Source organism: Corythoichthys intestinalis, chromosome 4 (assembly GCF_030265065.1).
Source record: "Corythoichthys intestinalis isolate RoL2023-P3 chromosome 4, ASM3026506v1, whole genome shotgun sequence".
Classification (NCBI taxonomy): Eukaryota; Metazoa; Chordata; class Actinopteri; order Syngnathiformes; family Syngnathidae; genus Corythoichthys; species Corythoichthys intestinalis.
This window is the reverse complement of record NC_080398.1, coordinates 25,708,468-25,728,004: the sequence shown is the minus strand read 5'-3', so window position 1 is coordinate 25,728,004 and position 19,537 is coordinate 25,708,468. Positions and strand designations below refer to the sequence as shown.

Below are 19,537 nucleotides of genomic sequence, written 5' to 3'. Positions count from 1 at the left end.
TTGGGGGGATCAAATAATGAAGACACAAATCTACCTCCATATGGCTCCGCCCAGGGCATACAATTTTTGACTGGGGTAACTACATTGGCACGACACCGGCGGGCGTGCCATATTCAATGGATGACGATCTTGGTGAAAAGTATAGCTGTCCTAAGCAGCCTGATTTAGAATTCCCCTCAAGAATGATGGGAAATAAAAAAACGCTAATTTTCAACTTATTATTATGAATATTCTTTTGAGTTAATTTTATTTCTGACACTGCGTTTTGGGGCCATCAACATGTTGTGCCCCCTTTCCCAAAACGTCAAACTCCGCCTGTGTATAGGTGGCTCCTTCCTATAGCTAATCAAGAGAATGGCAAGAGAGTGCAAAAAAGTAATGAGAGCAAAGGGTGGCTACTTTGAAGATACAAGAATATTATGTTTTTAGTAGGGCTGTCAAAATTATCGCGTTAACGGGCGGTAATTAATTTTTTAAATTAATCACGTTAAAATATTTGACGCAATTAACGCACATGCCCCGCTCAGATTAAAATGACAGCAGTGTCCCCTTGTTACTTGTTTTTTGTTGTTTGGCGCCCTCTGCTGGCGCTTGGGTCCAAATAATCTTATGAGTTTGGGGAGTGAGCATGGTGTAATGACATCAACAATGGCGGGCTACTAGTTTATTTTTTGATTGAAAATTTTACAAATTTTAATGAAACAAAAACATTAAGAGGGGTTTTAATATAAAATTTCTATACCTTGTACTAACGTTTATCTTTTAAGAACTACAAGTTTTTCTATCCATGGATCGCTTTAAGAGAATGTTAATAATGTTAATGCCATCTTGTTGATTTATTGTTATAATAGACAAATACAGTACTTAGGTACCGTATGTTGAATGTATATATCCGTCTTGTGTCTTATCTTTTCGTTCCAACAATAATTTTACAGAAAAATATGGCATATTTTATAGATGGTTTGAATTGCGATTAATTACGATTAATTTTTAAGCTGTAATGCGATTAAAAAATTTTAATCGTTTGACAGCCCTAGTTTTTAGTTATTTCACCATTTTTTGCTAAGTATATAATTCCGCACGTTTATTCATTGTTTTATTACATTCAGTAAGAATTTACAATGTAAATATTCATAAAAATAAAGAAAATGCACAAATGAGAAGGTGTGTCCAAACTTTCTGGCAACTTCATAGTGAATATGTGAGCTTTTTTTTTTTTTTTTTTTTTTTAATTTCCAGTCAAACAACACCAAATTATTTAGGGAGGTTTAAGAATATTTGCTCCCATCCCCATAATAGGCCTAACGACGCTAGTGCTAATCGTATCGGAAGGTCCCTAATTGGGATTACATGAGCAAGTGTACCTAATGTTGTGGCCGATTTTACATCGTGATCACGTGCAGTTTAACACGACACCTGCAATATCACCAAGTAAACTGCAGGAGGAGCTCGTGAGAACCGTGTGCAGATCCGTAACGATTACGACTGTGAAACGGTGGGGGGACTTGTGGAACCACGCAGGCGCAGTCCAGACAATCTCCGGCCAGGTTGCTATGGTAACCACACAATAGGAGACGGGACAGGGGGCTGCGTGAAGGAGAGAGAGCGAGAGGGAGGAGAAAGAGGAGGTCTGCAGAGCCGCTTGGCTGGACACAAGCTTCTCTCAGACAGACAGCTGCAGGACAGACGACCATGCACGAACAAAATCACAATTATAACTCCAACTGTTTGCTTATTTTTGCAAGCCAAATATCAATATTTAGCCAACTGTAAATCTGATCCCCTCCCTCTCCTATTTTGCCCCCCACCCCCTTTCTCCGGAGTCACTCCTTATGCAAATCACGCCTTCCTCTCTCTCTCTCCTTTTCATCCCTCTCTCCATTGCCTTTCACAGTCAGACAGAGGTATATATAGATATATAAAAAGTCGTCTTGGAGGAAGAAGGGGGTAGGTGGGAAAGAGGAGGGGGCCCAAAGCAAAAAAAAAAAAAGGGGGTGGGGAAGAGGCGAGTGCACATACGCATCAATTTGTACAGTTCAGTTTTTTCCACGCCACTACGAAAGAAGATTTCAGCCGCATTGTTGCTATTGCCCGCTTGCCGCTGCTTTTTTTGTGGATGTGCAACATGAGGCGTTGCGAGAAAAGGCGACAGAAAGGAGGGCGAGGAAGGGAAAAGGGGGAGTGAGAGGAGCAGCGGCAGCAGCAGCACGCATCGCTGGATATTAAAGGTAAGCACAATTAAGGGGAGGAGGCATGGGGGTGCAATATAATGCACGCTTATGCTGTGTGTTTTGGAATCTACACCAGCAGTTGCCCCCCCTCCGCACCCCTTTTTCCATTGTGCCTTATTGTCATCCCAGTGCTGCGTTCAAGATGACGGCCACATTCCTGCAAAGCAAAGCAAAAAAAAAAAAAAAAAAAAAAAAGAGGGAACCGGTGCTAGATGCAATCATTCCGCCATTCCCGCTCCTCTCATCCATGCATGTGGTGTCCCCACAAAGCTGCTTTTCCTGACATGTGTATCAATTACACTGCAGTGGGATCATAGCTGCGTATTGACCAAGTGTGACCAATGTCAGGGTAGTCAACTGCCACCTGTATCATGCATCTGTGGGCCCATAAACACGTGTTTGCGTGCTCCATCTTTTTTGATTGTGTGGCTCTCATCGCCTTAGTCACTGCAGCATGCACTAATAATTAATGCACAGTCATGAGTAGTGTTGCTGCCGCTGCTGCGGACAGTGTTTGTACACACGCACGTCTGCTAAAAATGACACTTTCCCCATCTGGCATTGCACACTATTTATATCCCTCATTCAAAACACATCGGCCGTTTTTCACTCTGGCATGAATGAATGGATGCGGCCATCTTTTTTTGGTCACGGACGGTTATTCTCGTAGCGTAAATGAGCATGCGGTGCTTGCCAGTCATAACCAGGTCGTGTAGGTTAACCACAAGTGGTAAGGGTTAGGGATGTTGTGGTCAGCGGTGGGGGGGAGTGGCTTCCATTTGCCGGACAGGGTGACAAAAACCCATGCTTGCCTCGTGTATAATCCCTAATATCAAGTGTTCTTTGATGAACAAACCACTAGGGCTTTCAATGTGTGCCAGTAGGTTTTTGGCAGCTGCGTGAGTGAAAAGCGGTGGCTTTGCTCTGGAGCGAGGCATGCTGGGAATTGAAATGCTGAAACAAGGCTTTTGCAGTTGTAAATTACATGTTTTAACACAATGGCGCAAATTCCTCCGCTACACAGTTCTATTTTGTGGGTGACCAAGGCATCCCCTTGTGACTATATGTTTTTTTAAAATCTGCATTTGACCCCTAAGACCATCTTTGTTTTTAAATATTTTCAGGTTTTCCCTGTGGGGACGAAGCCAAAGAAGTAACTGCTTTACTCCGAACAATGATTTGTGTAGTGAAATGGACAATATAAAGAAGAAATCATGAAAACTCGGACTCACAAAGAATCGGTACGGGCAAGGAACATACATAGATAACATAGTACTTAGACTTCTCACCTTCACATCCGCTTTCAATATCTTTTCCTGGCCTTGCAGATGCCCATGCGTAGTGGGCGACGGCGGGGGGCAAGCGAAGAGAGGAGGGGTCGACGCCCGCACGCCAGTCCTAGTCGTCCAGAGCGCAATGACAGACAGACGGTAAACACCCTCTTTGTTTTTTAAGTTTGCATTTTATGTGCACATGAATACCGACCGGCACCCTCGACTTCATTTCTTAGACATCTTTGATATATGGGCCATATATGAAAGTGATCTAAAAACAGACGTTAGGTATTCAAACGCACGAGGAAAGAATTCAAAGTATCATATCATTGTAGCCAAGAGGTGGCGGTGAGGAACTGGCTGGGAACCGCTTCAGTCGCAGATCACAAGGCCATGATTCATCAGAGAGTGAAGGGGAGGAACTTGTATCTCCTGCAAAAAGGCAGAAAGTTCAGGTTTGTCTTACATTTCATCAGCCAGTTATATAAAGATGGAAATAAATCATATTTCTGACCAATAGGGAGTTATTTTTGCCATGGAGAAATATGTTCTGGTAATAGATCCTTTAACAACATTGATTTTTTTTTTTTTTACTTGATTCACAAATGAGCTTTTCTTGTCAGGATTCGGCAGCCACCCCGAACCCTCCAACATCAACACACAGCGCTGACAGCTTGGCTCCCTCTGCTGTCCCGCCTTCCACCTCAGTCGCCAGCCAATCGCGTGAGAGTGACAATGAGGACGGCCAATCCCAGGGCAGCAGGAGTTCAGTCGTGGGGAGCCTGGCGAATAGCAGCAGCAGCTTGAGCAGCGGGCGGGACATCGACCAGGACAATCGTTCCTCATCCCCGAGTCTCTCGGCTTCCCCCCTGGGTAGCCTCGACTCAGACTCTGAGGGCCCAGACTCACCAAAGCAAGGAGAGAGGGAACGGGAGAAAAGCAAAGATGGTGGAGTGGGAAGTGTGTCCGTAGAGGACAGGAGAGCGCTACGGGACCGGAGAGGGGAGGATTCCTGCGGGGACGAACAAAAGACAGATACAGAAGCAAGAATTGAGGATCTTGCACTAAAGCCTATCCATCCTTGCCCCTCCTCTGGTCTCAATTCCTCGGTCCGTGGCACTGGGGATTCTTCTTCAAATGACAGCACTAGTGGGAGGAAGTCATATTTCTCTTTGGACTCAAAACTGATGTGTAAAGTGGAGTATGGCGGATCAACAGGCACTGATGTGGTGCCTAGTGGCAATAGAATTAATTCCAAAGCCAACACACAATGTGTGACAAAGACATCTGCTGCGGCTGGAGATTTTTCTCATAACAGCCCTGGCATTCCCCACTCCTTACCCCCACCCCTTCCTCCCCCACCTGCTCTAAAACCACTGGAGATTGGAGGACAAACTCTTCCTGCTGAGGTTAAAATAGAAAGAGACAAAATGGACAAGGCAGATAAGCACCTGGACAAGGCCCAGCCCACACCTCCTTCTCTCCTGCAGACTGGGCCACATCCACAATCCCAATCACAACCCCAAACTCAAACCAACAGCCACACCCATCATTACAGCTCTCCAACCTGGCAAGGTGGCACAGCAACTGGTTGCCAGGGGAATTGGGGCTACACCCGTTACCCTGGCAACCATCACCCACACCAGCATCAGCCCCCGGTGCAGCAGCAGCAACTTCCCTCTGTTTACAACCCTCCTTCCTCCCGACACTCTTCTTACCTCCCCCACCCACATGCTCACCCCCACAGGGAGTACCTTCCCAGGTATGCTGGAGGGGAGAGAGAGAGGGGAGCTGGAGGAGAGAGGGAGAGGGGAGCGAGGGGTGAATGTTTAGGGAGAGAGCTCAACAGGGACTTCTCTGCTCCAATAGGTAACAACAGCAACACTAGTAGTGGAGGTAATAGCAGTGGCACAAATAGCATTCAAGGCAGGGAGTTTTCAAGTCTTTCAGTAGGCCAAAACCGCGAGTTTCAAGGCTCTGGAAGAGATGGACCTTCTAATATTGGCCCTGATAGAAAAGACTTTCTCCCAGCTTTCCGTGACAGAGAGCCAGACAGGGAACGTGATGCAGGAAGAGAGTTCTCTATGTCCAACCAAAACCAGGGTAGAGACTTTGGCCCCAACGGAGCTGGAGGGGGGCATCCCAGAGACAAAGACAGAGGCAGATGGGGTGAGTTTGGAAGCCAAACAAGAGAGGTTGGAGGAAACTGTAACCCAAACAACAACTCAATCACTCAAGGAAACCATCCAAGTTCAAATAGTGGACTACCTGCGAACCCTATGCTGAACCGTGATCCACCGGCATCACCCCAAAACAACAATACCCACCCTTCGCATTCTTCCCTGCCCCCACATCCACACTCCACAAACTTAGCCAGTCGGGAGTTTCCTCCTCCCATGGACCAGGCACAAACCCCTTCCTCTGCTGCTGACCCTTTTCACAGAGAGTATCCTCCCACTGGTGGGAAAGACTTCAATGCAGGGGGACCTCCCTCCGCTGGAACGAATAGAGATTATCTCAGCCCACCTGCCGTTACTTCTAATCTAGTAAGAGAGTTTTCAGGGCCTGGTGGAATCCAAACTCCTCACCCTTCTCATCCCCACTACCAGTCTGGCCCAAGAGACAGAGAGAGAGAGACAAACCTGCGTGAGTCTGCTCTATACCAAAACCGTGGCGGTCCAAACCAACCTCCTACTCTTTCTCCAACCTCTTCAAACAGTCACGGACACCCTCCAAATGCTGCCTATCCTGGCCAACCACCTCAACCTCCTTTGCCCTCATCCCAATCTTCACATGCCCAGCAACTCCCACCAGGTATGACACCAAATGTTCGCTCCCAACTTTACCAGTCTTCTGACCAAACTCCTCCAACACATGTATCTCCACTACCCAGCCCATCTACGAATCAGATAGCAGGCTTCTCATCATTTCCCCCTGGATCCGCTTCTACACCCAACATGGCACTTCCTGGGCCTGGTGTTTCATCCAGTTGTTCACCTGGATGCCGCCCTTCCCCTTTACACAGCACCTTGAACAGCCACCCAACCTTCAGTGGAACATACCACTCCAATGGCAGCAGTGGCAATAGTATAGCTAACAGCAATAGCAACAGTGGCACACCCACTAACAGCAATACCAACTCTCAATCACCTCAGAATATCTCTAAGGGACCCCCACCGCTCACTAACAGCGTTACAACACCTGGTCCTAGTTTATCGCATCCCAGTGGGGATGGCCATTCAGATTCGGGCCCGCCCACAACACCTGTCATCAAAGAGGAGCCGCTAGAAGACAGGGAAGAGAGCGAAAGTCCACCGCCAGTTTTGAGGAGCCCATCTCCTGAACCTAAGCCTGTAGACATTCCCATCCATGCTAGCCAATCAGCAAGGTAACATCAGAGACACTGAAATCACATTTTTCAGTTTCCTTATGTTGTAATGTGTGAATTATTGAGGTCTTAACCTCTGGTGGTTAAAATGATGATGTACTGCATCACTTGTCTAGGTTTCACAAAGTCCTTGATCGAGGTAGCAGCAACTCCTGTGCCCGCAGCGACGTCCTCTTTGTTCCATTGGACGGCTCCAAATTATGGAAGAAGAGGAATGAGGTGATAGAAAGAGCTCGGAGGGAGGTTGAGCAAAGGGCCAGAGACATACGAGAAAAAGAGAGAGAACGTGAAAGGGAGCGGGAGCGTGAGAGGGAACTGGATCGCCATCTACAGGTAAGTTTAAAAACCCACTGTGTCCATTTACTGATTGTTAACTCCAAAGAACATGAAAATATATACACATGGATTTCATCAGCATCAAGCGATTTCCAAATTTTGTTAAGTCTTTTTATATTTGTTTCTCTTTATAGCAACAAAAAGATGCAAATGCCAGTGCAGCAGCTCGCCAGGGGTCGACCCTGTTCTTCCCCTCTTCTTCCTCCATAATCCTTGATCCTTCATCGTCTTCCTCCTGCCCGGGCAACCCAGCCGCCCACCCTGCACATCATGTTCAGCATCATCCCTCACATCCACATGCTCACCTTCCTCCGACACACCACATTCATCCAAGCCTCTCTCACACAATCCCCCACTCTCTTCTTCTTCCATCCATGGCTGGAGCATCAGCAGTCGTTGGAGGCCATCAGGGTGGTCTGGGAATTGGCATAGGAGGTCCTTACCTTGGTCCTGATACCCCAGCTCTAAGAACACTTAGCGAGTATGCTCGCCCTCATGCCATGTCTCCCCTGGGGGCAGCAGGTCGGGCCCAAGCACACCACCCTCAAATTCATCACGGTCATCCTCACGTCCATCCCTCATTCTTTCTCCCACAATTCCAGAATCATGCAATTGGTCATCCGCACCACCTACCTGCTGATGCTGCAACAGCTGCAGCCATCTTGGGCTTTTTGTATGGTGGAAGTCTGGAAGGGGGCCCAGGAATTGGGGGGCATCCAGGGGTAGGAGGAGGACCGGTACCTGGAGGAATCGGTTCTTCAGGGTTAGGGGGAGTTGGCTTTCCTCACGCAGTCGCTGCTCACCGGGATCGCATGAAGCCGGGATTTGAATTTAAGAGTGATGATCGCATCTATCCACCAGGGTCAATTCATGATCCTGCAGCTCTTGCCCTTGCTCATTCTCATTCCCATGCCAATGCCCATACCCATGCACACGCACATGCTCACTCCTTGCTCCTTGGGGGAGGTGGAGCAGGAGCTAATGAGGTGTCACTCTATTGCACTCCTCCTCCCCCAGCACCATCCGGCCCACCGCACCTCCAGAACCCAACACTGGCCCCAGTAGCTCGACCTCCAAACCCGCCTGCCCCTCAGTCCTTGTCCAATCCACCTCCTTCATCGCTCTTACCACCTACGCACCCTTCTCACCCATCATCTGCACCTCCACTTGCTGCCCCACCCCCACCAGCCCCTGCTGCACCTCCACCAGCTCCCCCTCCTCCACCTGCTCCGCCAACCTCCAATGCCACTTCAATTCATCATCCAGTTCCCAATTCTTCTTTTCCTAGTTCCCTGTCCTCTCATCAACCCTCAGCCACAGCCCCTTCCACTGAGTCTTACCCGACTCCCACTCGGTCACCAGCCTCTTTTGAGCGGGAACGCCGCGGCGAACCAGAGAGGGAAAGAGAACGGGACAGAGCGACATTGCCGGCGTTTGGGGACAGGGAGCGTGAGAGAGAGAGGGAAAGAGGAGGAAGTGGAGGAGGAGGAGGGGCAGGAGGAGGCAACACAAATAGTGGAACGGGTGGAGGAAGTGGAGGAGAAAATATGGGTCGTGTCCAGATGCTGAATGTAACGCCCCACCATCATCAGCATTCCCACATCCACTCGCACCTTCACCTGCACCAACAAGACACAGGTACCCACTGCTACTAACTATGCTTGATTCAGGTCACCTGATTTTGTCTGTTTTCCATTTTTGCTGTTTCTTTGGCTCCTATTAAATACCTCCTTTATTTCCTATTACATCATTGGCATCTAGCGGCGGGCGGGGTTCACCCCCTGATGGACCCGCTGGCGTCAGGGTCTCCTTTGGCGCGGCTTCCTTACCCAGGAGCGACAATAGGCACCCCCATCCTGGCTCACCCCCTCACTGACAGCGAGGTGCTTCGCCAACAGCTGTTTGGTGAGGAGAAGACTCCTCGTCCATGTACTCGCTCATTTTTTTACTCTCAAAACAGTAATCAAAGTTACTAGAAAAAAATTGGTGAGGTTACTGATGATTTTAACACTTCTCCCAGGTGCTCCTTTCCGTGACATGCCCCAGCCGTCCTCCCTCACTGGTCCCATGTCGGCAGCCCATCAGCTCCAGGCCATGCAGCAGGCCCAGAGCGCAGAGCTGCAGATCCAGAGACTGGCCCTGGAACAACAGTGGATCCATCACCATCATCACCACTCCCTCACCCAGGACGAGTACTACAGGTATAATGTTTACAGTATGTGTTTGTAGTCAAACTAAAGCCTGACACCAGTTACCACAAGTCCTGACATAAGCAAAAACCAAACGAAAGCTCTGTCAATCAAAGTGCGGATCAAAGACTTATCCAGCTGATACTATTTCACTCCAGAGTAGGTTCCGACAGCTCCGTTCAACATTCGTTGTATCTGATGGGTCTATTTATTAAACTACTTTGCTTAGCAACACATAAAAATGTCAACACAAAGCTCAAGAAGACATGCTTAGACTTTGTTGACAATTGAAGTCGAATTTGATTTCTTTGCCCACATGCAATATATAATTGACTTTTTCATACAGTGTGAACAGTACAGTCCACTTTTTCAAATCCGACCTGGATTTCTTTTGTTTTGCGGATAGAAATAGGATATCTATTCGATGCCTATGCAGTATGACCGCTAATTTGTACACATCCGAAGAAAATGTTGGCTCTGGTAGCATTAAATCCTTGAAATTGCCACATGCATGACAGCAGAGACCTGCCAAAGAAACCAAAATCCTTTCCATAAACACACTCTGACATTTGACGATGTGTTTTGTGTGCAAGAGTGTTATGTCACGGATGCATTTTGTTGAATTACAAGTCACATTTTTTTTTGCAATGTGTACAGTTACCCACAAAAACATTGGAATGAGCAAAAAATCTAAATTGATCAGTGTGAACATGCTTATCCTTAGTAACCACTTAATGATTTTCATTTGATTGTTTTGTCTTTTTGGTCTTTTCCCATTCAAACATTTAGTCGAATTGCTGCTTTACTACTGCTCCAAAATAGGCTAATCACAATGTGTGATTCAAATGGAAAATGATGACCCCCTGTTTATTGTTTTTAGTCTGATTAATAACCAACTTAGGCTACACTCACACAGCAGGGCGCGATGCACAATTTTGGATTTTATTTAAATCCAATTTTTTCGTTTAGCCGTTCTTATTGCAAAAACATATGCGACTTCCTGTATGAACAGAATGCGGTCATGAAGTGACGAATGCGCACTGCGACTAAATATGGTCTGTTCGGGAGGTCTCTGCCGTCATACTTTTATGACAATTTTGAGGATTTTTATGCTATCGAAGCCCTGATAGCTTCACTTACAATACATTCGCCCAACATTGCTCATTTGCATGTTGTTTCTTTTGTCGAACAGTGGTGACTTAATTCGCTTGTCAATGAGACATTCATACGGATCTGTGTTCATATTACAGAGGTACATACAACAGATATCTGATTTTTTTTCCACATACAAATGAGCCAAGGTCGGATTTTGAAAAAAAAAATCGGAATTGGACTGTTTACATTGCATGATAAAATTGGATATGTGTCATATGTGGGCAAAGAAATGTTAATGACTGGCTAAGTTGCCTTAGCTGCAAAATGAGCTAGCTAGTCACTTACTTAGAACAAGGATGTCCAAAATATTCCACATAGAGCCGCAATGGGTGCTGGATTTCATAACTACAAAACAAGACAACACATTTTCACCAATCCGGTGTTCAGTGTTGTCAACAGTGTTGTCACAGATTACTTGAAAAAGTAATTTAATTACTGATTACTGATTACGCCTCAAAAAAGGTAATCTAGTTACTTTACTGATTACTTTGTTATCAAACTAGTTACTTTAAAAGTAATTTATCAGTTACTTTTTAGCAATTTTTCTCAAGAATCACAACAGAAAAATGTCATTCCATGGAATTGAGTTATCGATAATTGAATTTAGGAGGAGATCAGAATTTTTGACATCAGGCTTAATCTTTGAGTTAGCGAAGCTTTAAATAGTCGATGGAGTTGATTTCAACTAACAAATAACTGACAAACTGCATGGAATTTGTTGAAATCAACTCCACCGGCTATGTAAACCGATGCTAACTCGAAGGTTAAGCGTAATGTCAGAAATTCTGTTAGGATTTAGGGTTAGCAGCATATCAGTGCCAATGTAAAACAATGCAAATTGACTGCACAATAATCAACAACACACATACAGTATAATTTGCACAGTGCAATAAACACAAAGGTGGGGGCGGGCGCAAATGCGTGCGCACAACCCGGAAGTACGCCGTACACACGCGCGGTCAATTTGGCCACAAAACGTGGCGGCAACTAAGCACTTTACACTTATTCGGACTTACAACACATCCCAAAGGTGCAAAACGAACACGTCTCCTCACGGCATAAATGTGCAACACGAATATCATGTAAACAATGCTTGCTAACTTGGAGCGATGACTGCCCGTCGTTGCAACGAAAGCTACGAAACGGCCGCGCAAGTAGGTCGTCTAAACTATCGCTGATACCCTCGAGAATGAAGGAAAAGTACTCACTTTCATTCGTGGATGTACACAGATCAACATTACCTCGCACATCTCAACACACTGCTCAAATATGCAGCCGCACTGGCAGCCTGACCCACGCCTTTCTCGGTCCCAAAACACTTAGTGCATGTGACTCGAGACCATTCTACATACATTATGCGGGAATAACACAATAGTAACCCACAGACACTAAGGAAACTAACTTTAATCAGATTACTGGTTTAGAAAAATTAACGTGTTAGATTACTCGTTACTGAAAAAAGTAATCAAATTACAGTAATGCCAAGTAACGCTTTACTGACAACACTGTTTGTTAATAACGGAGTTACACTATAACGGCGTTACTAACAGCATTATTTTTGTCAATAGTGAGTGATCTAATTAATTACTTTTCCCATCTTTGCAATACCGTTACCGTTACTGAGGACGTGAATGCATGTGTTACTATAATTTGGTTGAATGACGAGAGATGTCTGAGAGACATGGAGAGGGCAGAGCGGGACAGGGGAGGAGGGGAAGGGGGCTGTGACGCCGTTGCAAACGCGATGCTAGGTGGCTCTGACTGTTAGCGTAGCATTCGCGCTCTTGCTAGCATTAGCATTTAGCGTGACGAGCGTCATCTTAAACGCTCAGGAAACTTTTTACATACAGTTCGTGGCGTTCAGGTGGCTACAATTCATTGCAAATGATGGACTGTTTTCCTGTTGAGTATGCATTTTAATCACCAAGTGGGTGTTGTCCTTGTAGATGCTACAATATAATAATAATTTTTGGTTTTATTCCTAAACTTTTCTTGAATGACATACAGTGGGGCAAATAAGTATTTAGTCAACTACTAATTGTGCAAGTTCTCCTACTTGAAAATATTACAGAGGCCTGTAATTGTCAACATGGGTAAACCTCAACCATGAGAGACAGAATGTGGAAAAAAAGAACAGAGAATCACATTGTTTGATTTTCAAAGAATTTATTTGCAAATCATGGTGGAAAATAAGTATTTGGTCGATACCAAAAGTTCATCTCAATACTTTGTTACTGTATGTACCCTTTGTTGGCAATAACGGAGGCCAAACGTTTTCTATAACTCTTCACAAGCTTTTAACACACTGTTGCTAGTATTTTGGCCCATTCCTCCATGCAGATCTCCTCTAGAGCAGTGATGTTTTGGGGCTGTCGTTGGGCAACACGGACTTTCAACTCCCTCCACAGATTTTTAATGGGGTTGAGAGCTGGAGACTGGCTAGGCCACTCCAGGACCTTGAAATGCTTCTTACAAAGCCACTCCTTTGTTGCCCTCGCTGTGTGTTTGGGATCATTGTCATGCTGAAAGACCCAGCCACGTCTCATCTTCAATGCCCTTGCTGATGGAAGGAGATTTTCACTCAAAATCTCTCGATACATGGCCCCATTCATTCTTTCCATTACACAGATCACTCTTCCTGGTACCTTTGCAGAAAAACAGCCCCAAAGCATGATGTTTCCACCCCCATCCTTCACAGTGGGTATGGTGTTCTTCGGATGCAATTCAGTGTTCTTTCTCCTCCAAACACAAGAACCTGTGTTTCTCCCAAAATGTTCTATTTTGGTTTCATCTGACCATAACACAGTCTCCCAGTCCTCTTCTGGATCATCCAAATGCTCTCTAGCGAACTGCAGACGGGCCTGGACATGTACTTTCTTCAGCAGGGGGACACGTCTGGCAGTGCAGGATTTGAGTCCCTGGCGGCGCATTGTGTTACTGATAGTAGCCTTTGTTACTGTGGTCCCAGCTCTCTGTAGGTCATTCACTAGGTCCCCCCGTGTGTTTCTGGGATTTTTGCTCACCGTTCTTGTTACCATTTTGACGCCACGGGTTGAAATCTTGCATGGAGCCCCAGATCGAGGGAGATTATCAGTGGTCTTGTATGTCTTCCATTTTCTAATAATTGCTCCCACAGTTGATTTCGTTACACCAAGCATTTTAACTATTGCGGATTCAGTATTCCCAGCCTGGTGCAGGTCTACAATTTTGTCTCCGGTGTCCTTTGACAGCTCTTTGGTCTTGGCCATAGTGGAGTCTGGCGTGTGACTGACTGAGGTTGTGGACAGGTGTCTTTTATACCGATAATGAGCTAAAACAGGTGCCATTAATACAGGTAACAAGTGGAGCCTCGTTGGACATCGTTAGAAGAATTTAGACCTCTTTGACAGCCAGAAATCTTGCTTGTTTCTAGGTGACCAAATACTTATTTTCCACTCTAATTTGGAAATAAATTCTTTAAAAACCAAACAATGTGATTTTCTGTTTTTTTCCACATTCTTTGTCTCATGGTTGAGGTTTACCCATGTTGACAATTTCAGGCCTCTCTAATCTTTTCAAGTAGGAGAACTTGCACAATTGGTGGTTGACTAAATACTTATTTGCCCCACTGTATGTATAAACATCGTGTGTTTTTGAATTTTTTTTTATCAAAAACAACTAGAGCAAAGAGAAGAGATTCAGCGCCTCACCAGCATATTCAAAAATATATCTATATATTTTAGGGGCGTGTTGGTACACACAAGTCACTGTTCAGTATAACAGGATAAATGTTTTTTTTTCTCATAACATTTGAAAGTTTGTATACATTACATTCTTATATAGATGAAATTTAAAAAAAAAAACATGTAAAAAGGGTTATCTATGTTTTTTTGGGAAAGAAAAGAGTTTAATAAGTTAATATAAACATATTTGATGTGAAAAACGTTATAGAATGAATCATGTAATAACGTGTAGAACATGAAAAGTAACGTGTTACTTTGCCGAGTTTCCTTTGCAATTTGGTGTTTTATGTCTCACTGAATAAGCCGAGGATTGTAGTACGTCAAATTCCTGACTTGAACGTTAAGAAATGTTCTCCTTTGACCTTCTAGTCACCTGAAGAAAGAGAGTGACAAAACCCTGTGAGGGAGGGGCACGTAAGGAGTGGCGTGGAGGAAGAAAAAAAGGGAGAACGTGTGCAAACTTTCAACAAAACGATGCAAGACAAAAGCACTAAAAAACTTTAAAGAGACAAAGACTGAAAACAAAGCTGGACGAAGGAGTGTAATGCTCTGTCCCTGTGAAGTGCACCATGTTCAAGTTCCAGACTCTTTTCCTGCATTGTGATCTTGAACTTCAGTCCTGTTTTGTATTGTGCTCTGTACAGTATATGAATTCGACGAAGGCGGCAACAGTGTGACTTACGGTTTGTGTAAAATACTTGAGGCAAGATGGAATGTGTACATGAGTCTTTTTAATGTCATTGCATGTAGCTATAGGAGCTTACTCGGATCTGGTGGAACTTTTGGTTCTTCATTTTAGTAAAAAAAAAAAAAAAAAAAACACAGACATCCTCATTTGTACCTGAGGGTTCTATATGCATGAGACCAGCCTTTTAATGTTCTGTTTACAACGGTATTGTTATTATTATTGTCGTCTGTTTGTTGATAATGGCATAATTATATATACAGTACATATTATTTGTATTATTTTTTTACATTTTCATGGTATGACTGTCAGTCTTGATTTTTATTTGAAATTGACCTTGTGAAACAAGATGCAAATGAAAGCAAAAGAAGAACTAATCTGGAAATAAATTATCTCCTTTTTTTTCTATGTCTTGTGCACGTGTGTCCCGAGCACTCCTTTACCTTGAGTCTATTAGCCCCTGTCTTTGTTTTATACAAGTCACTCATGCACAAAGCATATCAAATTCCTCATGCGCCTCCCCCTCCCCCGTTTTGCACTCCCTCTGTCTCCCCCACCAACCAGTCAAACCCCTCCTCTCTCATGGCGAGTGTGGCTAATAGGAGACACATGGGATGAGTGTGAGACATGGGAGTTGAGTTGCTCCATTGAACAGCAGCCGCCCTGTAGAGCTGGCATTCCATAGTGAACTGTTAAAAAATGAAAAGAAAAAAGGGGAAAAACGTAGAGAGGAGGAGGAGCTGCGAGAATGTGATTTACTGACTGGCGCGGTGATGCGTTTTCTCGCCACGTCCGGCCGGAGGAACCTCCTTCAAAACGGACACGGATCACTGAACGAGGCCTTCAGACGCTGCAGGGATATCTGGCAGAACAAACTACAATCTTCTCTTTTCGCCATCATGATATACTCTGCCCGTTGTTTGCTAAGGTTAAAACGCCTGATAAATGCCATAAAATCTCACATGGTGACAAACAGACCCGTCTCACTCACAAGGATACTATGTATATTATCGTGAGTGCGGTTGGTTTGCAGGTAGCGTGTCTGCAAAAGTCACCTTGGACAAGTGTGTCAATGTAATGTATAGGAATGTGATTGTCCTCCATCTGATGACATCACAGATGCTTGGGATATTCTTAGCGCTTTGGGAGGAAGGCCAAGGACGTGAAAAGGGGGGGATTAAAAGATGGATGAACCTGTGAGTTGGAGTGTAAATCACCAATTTTACCACAATACAATGTATCGATTCTCTGGTACAATTCAGTATTTATTGATATTGCCGTATGGGTAGGGAGCCTTTGTGTACCCTACTCGACGATAAGATATGTGATACAAAGTAGAGATGTCCCAATCGATCTGCATCGCGATCGACCGGGTCCGATCACGTCATTTTCAAAGTATCGGAATCGGCAAAAAAATATCGGCCATGGCTTTTTTAAATATATATATTTTTTTTAATTAAATCGTTTTCTAATTGTATTTAACGTTAACAGACATAATACATTACACTCATCCAGAGTCTTTAGTTTAGGCTTAAGTTAGGTTTATCAAATTTATCCCGATAACGGCGGTAATAAGTTTTTTAAAAAATGTATCACGTTAAAATATTTAGCGCAATTAATGCATGCGTCACACGACCCACTCATGCATTGTCACGCTCAATTTGAAATGGCGTCATTTTACCAACAAAGAAAGACAAAAGGCAGCGTAAAATGAGTAGAGTGAATTTTGGCAGCCTTTGGAAGCTTATTTTAATTGGCTAAAGCAGGGGTGTCCAAACTTTTTGCAAAGGGGACCGGATTTGGTGCGGTAAAAAATGTGGGGGGCCGACCTTGGCTGACAATATATTTAAGCAAATTTTAGCAAGCCATTCTGTGTGTCACATTTGCTTTATTATATTTTTTTAATCAGTAATTTCAACAATCTCACAATTCTCTTTTGACTCTCGGGCTCTTGCGAAATACTGCTGCTGTGAAATTAAACTAGCTTAAAGTTGCTTCAATTTCTCGCTCCGTGTCTTCCCTGTAATCTTGTCGTACATGTCAGCGTGTCTTTTTTGGTATTATCGCCTCACATTGAACTCTTTAAAAACAGCGACTGTCTCTGCAAATGAGGCAGACAGAGTTGTTGCGTATTTTAGTGAAGAAATAGTCCAATTTCCACCTATCCTTGACTTTCTTTTGTTGATTGTCGCTATTTTAGAAAATTGGAAGTAAAGGGTCACACGGGGTAATGTTGCTTAGAGTACTGCTGCTTTTTAGTGGGTAAATTTAGTGTGTAAGCTACTTCATATGCTTGTAGCAGTACTGCTGACCAATTCATTAAGTCTGTATGTGGGCCAGACAATATTGATTTTATGACAGAGGCTGGGGGCCGGATGAAATTTGACCACGGGCCGCATTTGGCCCCCAGGCCGGACTATGGACATGTCTGGGCTAAAGCCTTACAATCCCTCTCCCTACGATTAGAAAATCATGGGAAGCAATGTGGGGAAGCAAGGTAGCACTTGATCTTTTTCTATTTCCCAACGCAGAGAAGATATATCAATTGGTAGCACTACGCAGAGTCATGGTTCCACTTCCCATCATGCATTGGGGCATGGCTACAGTATCATTTACTGAAAGCTCAACAAATACACTAGATAGCAATATTTAGTCACAATATACAAAGTCACAAGTCTTTCTATCCGTGGATCCCTCTCACAGAAAGAATGTTAATAATGTAAATGCCATCTTGAGGATTTATTGTCATAATAAACAAATACAGTACTTATGTACTGTATGTTGCATGTATATATTCGTCTGAGTTTTATTCATTTTTTTTCTTAATGCATTGCCAAAATGTATATGATCGGGAAAAATTATCGGGAATGATTAGAATTGAATCGGGAGCAAAAAAAGCAATCAGATCGGGAAATATCGGGATCGGCAGATACTCAAACTAAAACGATCGGGATCGGATCGGGAGCAAAAAAACATGGTCGGAACAACCCTAATACAAAGCTCATGATAATGATGATCTTATCATAAGGCGATACAACCATTATCAATACATGGGTCAGGGAATCATTCTAGGATATTCTTCTAAACAACTAATAAACAGAAAAACAAGCTCATGTCATCATTCTGCTCTGAATTGAATTATCACTAGTAGACGTCCAACTCATTTGAACAGGGAGAATGGCAGCTAGGCATGTGCCGGTTACCGGTTTCAAGGTATACCGTGGTATGAAAACGTCATGGTTTCAAAACCACTAAATTTTCCGTCATAAGTAGTACGGTATTAGCTATTTTTTATGTCCCAAAAACATAGCAAGAAATCCATTGCTTGGAGTGTCAGCGGCCACCCTTCCCCCTCCGGTTGTTGCTCTGTCGGTGACACTGCTGTCGCTGTCGAAACCACACCTGAAAAATTTTCCCCCCTCAAAAAGTCGCTAGTAGGGGAGTATTTCGGCTACCACAAAGAAACAGACGGCTGTGGCTTAGAGGAGGAAAGACAGCCGACGTGCAGACAACACCTCCAACATGATTACACATTTACATAACCATCATCCATTACTTTATGCAAAATTTAAGGTAATTGAACGCTGCCATAAATGTTTCCCGCCAGCTACGAGAGTTCACTCCAGCGTGTTTCGTGTGTCTAGCGATGATAAAAACAAATACTATAACTAAAGATGTCCCGATCGATCGGGATCACGTCATTTTCAAAGTATCGGAATCGGCAATATATATATATATATATATATATATATATATATATATATATATATATACTTTTTAATTAAATCGTTTTCTAATTGTATTTAATGTTACAGACAAAATGTCTTACACTCATCCTGAGTCTTTAGTTTTGGCTTAAAGTAGGGCTATCAAATTGATCGCGTTAACGGCGGTAATAACATTAAGATATTTAGCGCAATTAACGCATGCGCTGCACTTACCATTCGCGCATTGTTGCGTTCAATCTATAATGGCACGATATTATGTATACATAAAGCTAAAAGGCAACATAAAATGAGTAGAGAGAATTTTGGCAGCCTTTAAAGCCTTTTTTTAATTGGCTAAAGCCTTACAATCCCTCTCTCAATAATTAGAAATATCGTGGGAAGCAATGTGGGGAAGAGAGGAAGTAGTTGATCTTTTTCTTAACACCCTATGTTATTACCCAACGCATAGAAGATATATCAATTGGTAGCACTACGCACAGTCATGGTTGCACTTCCCATCATGCATTTGGGCAGAAGTCAAATGGCTACAGTATCATTTACTGAAAGCTCAACAAATACACTAGATGGCAATATTTATTCACAATATACAAAATCACATTTATCCTTTAAGAATTACAACTCTTTCTATCCGTGGATCCCTCTCACAGAAAGAATGTTAAGAATGGAAATGCCATCTTGAGGATTTATTGTCATAATAAACAAATACAGTACTTTTGTACTGTATGTTGAATGTACAGTACTGTGCAAAAGTTTTAGGCAGGACACCTGCCTAAAACTTCTGCACAGTACTGTATATATATTTTTTTAATTATTAAATTTATTAGGATCA

General features: G+C 43.7%; 1 protein-coding gene across 4 annotated transcripts; it reads left to right on the top strand.

Moving 5' to 3' along the window:
* Positions 1-1,712: 1,712 nt before the first annotated feature.
* atn1 (atrophin 1) lies at positions 1,713-15,119 on the top strand. Of its 4 annotated transcripts, none has more exons than XM_057833141.1 (10): positions 1,714-2,228; positions 3,356-3,472; positions 3,560-3,661; positions 3,841-3,960; positions 4,129-6,893; positions 7,010-7,226; positions 7,364-8,867; positions 8,991-9,134; positions 9,250-9,430; positions 14,665-15,119. In XM_057833141.1, exons 2-10 carry the CDS (start codon positions 3,446-3,448, stop codon positions 14,696-14,698), a joined length of 5,094 nt encoding a protein of 1,697 aa, XP_057689124.1. In that variant the 5' UTR covers positions 1,714-2,228; positions 3,356-3,445; the 3' UTR covers positions 14,699-15,119. The 4 variants fall into 4 exon arrangements, 3 of the variants coding, with proteins under 3 accessions (XP_057689125.1, XP_057689124.1, XP_057689123.1); XM_057833140.1 differs by having other exon boundaries at positions 8,991-9,158; XR_009062846.1 differs by lacking the exon at positions 14,665-15,119 and having other exon boundaries at positions 1,713-2,228; positions 8,978-9,158; positions 9,250-9,398.
* Positions 15,120-19,537: the final 4,418 nt, after the last annotated feature.

Coding starts and splice junctions, on each gene's coding strand:
- atn1 (XM_057833140.1), top strand. CDS start 3,446: ATGAAAACTCGGACTCACAAAGAATCG. Junction 3,473..3,559: donor CTCGGACTCACAAAGAATCG/GTACGGGCAAGG, acceptor CTGGCCTTGCAG/ATGCCCATGCGTAGTGGGCG. Junction 3,961..4,128: donor CAAAAAGGCAGAAAGTTCAG/GTTTGTCTTACA, acceptor TTTTCTTGTCAG/GATTCGGCAGCCACCCCGAA.